Source organism: Salvelinus sp. IW2-2015, linkage group LG14 (assembly GCF_002910315.2).
Source record: "Salvelinus sp. IW2-2015 linkage group LG14, ASM291031v2, whole genome shotgun sequence".
In the NCBI taxonomy this organism is placed as follows: domain Eukaryota; kingdom Metazoa; phylum Chordata; class Actinopteri; order Salmoniformes; family Salmonidae; genus Salvelinus; species Salvelinus sp. IW2-2015.
Genome location: NC_036854.1, coordinates 36,111,548 through 36,114,369, shown reverse-complemented (window position 1 = coordinate 36,114,369; position 2,822 = coordinate 36,111,548). Strand labels below are relative to the sequence as shown.

At 43.2% G+C, this 2,822-nt stretch overlaps 1 protein-coding gene across 1 annotated transcript in view; it reads right to left on the bottom strand.

The window, feature by feature from the left end:
* trpc1 (transient receptor potential cation channel, subfamily C, member 1) overlaps positions 1 to 2,319 on the bottom strand; it is a 34,173-nt gene extending 31,854 nt beyond the window's left edge. The window contains 2 exon segments of the mRNA XM_024000101.1: positions 237 to 385; positions 1,757 to 2,319. Coding sequence (XP_023855869.1) covers positions 237 to 385; positions 1,757 to 1,955 — 348 coding nt within the window. The 5' untranslated portion in view covers positions 1,956 to 2,319.
* Between the last annotated feature and the right edge of the window lie 503 nt (positions 2,320 to 2,822).

Below are 2,822 nucleotides of genomic sequence, written 5' to 3'. Positions count from 1 at the left end.
TGGACCAAACACAACAACAGGACCGGGTTAGAGAGAGAGAGAGAGAGAGAGAGCCTGGACCAAACACAACAACAGGACCGGGTTAGAGAGAGAGAGCGAGTCTGGGCCAACCACAGACACAACAACAGAGAATAGAGTCAGGATAGATAGATAGTTATAGTAAAATAGTCAACAGCGCAGGGCCAGAGGCTACATTGTGTGAAGCATCTTGCTCTGTGTCTGTGTGTGTGTGTTACCTGGCAGCCGTGCTCCAGCAGAAGCTTAAGGATGTCCAGGTTTTGGTTCTCTATAGAGATGGTGACAGCGTCTCTCCCCAGCACGTCTACACAGTTGATATTGAGCTCTGTCTTCTCCTCCAGCAGTCTCTTCACCATGTAGTAGTCACCTGGAACAGTGTGACATTAGAGCACACACAACACACACACACACATAAAAATGCACACGCACTCATACGCACAAATGCGCACTCACAGAAACACACACACAAAAATGCACACAGAGAAGGAAAAGAAAATCACACACACGCAACAAAAATCACACACACACACACACACAAAGAAAGAAAGAAAGAAAAGAACACAGAGAGACACACGAATGCACACACACACACACGGGTGCTCCCACGCACACACACACATATACACACACAGAAAGAGAGTGGGACGCAGATGCACAGAGAGAGACGCAGATTGCACACTGCACACAGAGAGTAGGCTCCACTCCAACACTCCAGCACCCTACACTCCCAGCTTACTGTAACAATAACAATCTCCATCAAAGGACAAAGATAGTCTGTTGAGCCATGTTTATACTGGCTTTATATGGTGAGACTCTCTGGGACAACCTGCTGGCCCCTATAAAAACATCCACCTCAGCTTCACTTGTCATTGATTTCAAATACTATCTAATTTCATTAGGATACTGTTACGATTATCATAGCTTCTTGCTTCTGACACATGGAAATTATTTGTCTTTATACCCCTCCTCTCATGGGAATTATGTACATGTGTTGAATCCTCTCTCTCGTGTGTGCGTTAGTTGGCTCTGTGATGTGTTGTGGGTGTGGTGTGTTTGTGGTGTTCAACTTCCTGGATGACAGAATACAGAATGCAGTAAATATATAGTCTTTGTCACAGCTAGCAAAATCATGACAACGCTTACACAAAGCATAGCTCCACACCAAGAGCATTATAGCTCCACATAGCTCTACACAAGAGCGCATATAGCTCCACATAGCTCTACACCAATGAGCATATAGCTCCACATAGCTCTACACAAGAGCATATAGCTCCACATACTCTACACAAGAGCATATAGCTCCACATAGCTCTACACAAGAGCATATACTCCACATAGCTCTACACAAGAGCATATAGCTCCACATAGCTCTACACAAGAGCATATAGCTCCACATAGCTCTACACAAGAGCATATAGCTCCACTAGGTTAAATAAAACTCAGCCCTGTGGGCAAACTTCCAGTGTAGCTACATGTGGGCTGCTGCAGTAGGCATTCATCCAAAGTATACTCACTCATCCATCATAAGGTAAGAGAGGATGACTGTTGGTAATAATAGTGTGATATGACATGAAGTGTTTCAAAGAATAAAAGACTACATGTTCACACCTTTTCTTAAACAACATGTTACATTACGCTGTCATAAAGTCACGTGTTTTTCTAATGCCATGTTAATAACATCATATACTTATTTATTGTTTTGATAAATGAATCCACCTAGAAGCCTATAATAACTCACCTTTCTCACAGGCCAGTAGGAAGAGCTTTTCATCCAGAGTAGTCTCCTCCTTCACCTCCCTCACGTCTTTCAGGGCCAGAAATTTATCCGGAGAGGACACGTCCGTGACCTGATATAGAGCGGCCATTGCGACGGAGAAGGAGTAGGGCAGAACACTGATGTGCATCCCACTACTAGGCGCCAGCGACCATTTAACCATGAAAGCCCGTCACATGGGATGACATATACTGCAAAAAGACGGTTAATGTATTTCCCCCCAAAGAACGGCAGGTGTAAACGTCTTCCCGGAAAAAATAAATAAATAAATATGTAAGCTATTATTGTCGTCGCATCCGTGTTGCTAACGTTTCATCCGTTTTTTACGCAGCGTCGGCGTTTGGCGTGCGTAACGACCTTCCCAGTTGTTTCCTCGTAATAACCCTTTGACATACGCTATTCTTCATCAGATGTAAACATACCGCACGCAGTCAGTGCATACATAGAACTCTCCATCAACGTGTTTACATGCACAATTTTTTCGCATCGCTTCGCAGGCTCCTGACAGTCCTCTGGTCCTGATGGTGTTGCTGCTGCGCATGCTCAATCTCATCTCGCTGGCACAGCGCAGCCAGAATTCTCAGCGGTCCACTAAAACCCAGCGCGGACGTGTCATAAAGGGAAATGATTCTAATCGTTTTTCAACCATTCATTTTCGTGATCATATTTAGAGAGGTAAATATAAAGTTCCCCCTGAAGTATTTCCAAAACACTGTACTACAATCATAGTCTGCAATAATAATGCTCAAATAAGCGGTTTAATTTGGAATAATATTGTCTCAAAGTTTCTATTTGCACATTCATAAGATAAAATCTCAACAAATTGGCTATTTACCTTTCTCTAACTTCTTCATACTGACAGGAATTATATGAGCACATTGTGTGTGTGTGTGTGTGTGTGTGTGTGTGCCTGTATGTGATCTTTCCCATCTTCCCTCACAGAAAGACATTTGGATGACAAAGATACAAAGCATTTTAGATCAATATAATGACAATGTGTCTAGGAGCAGCATGACTTTGAGGACATAGT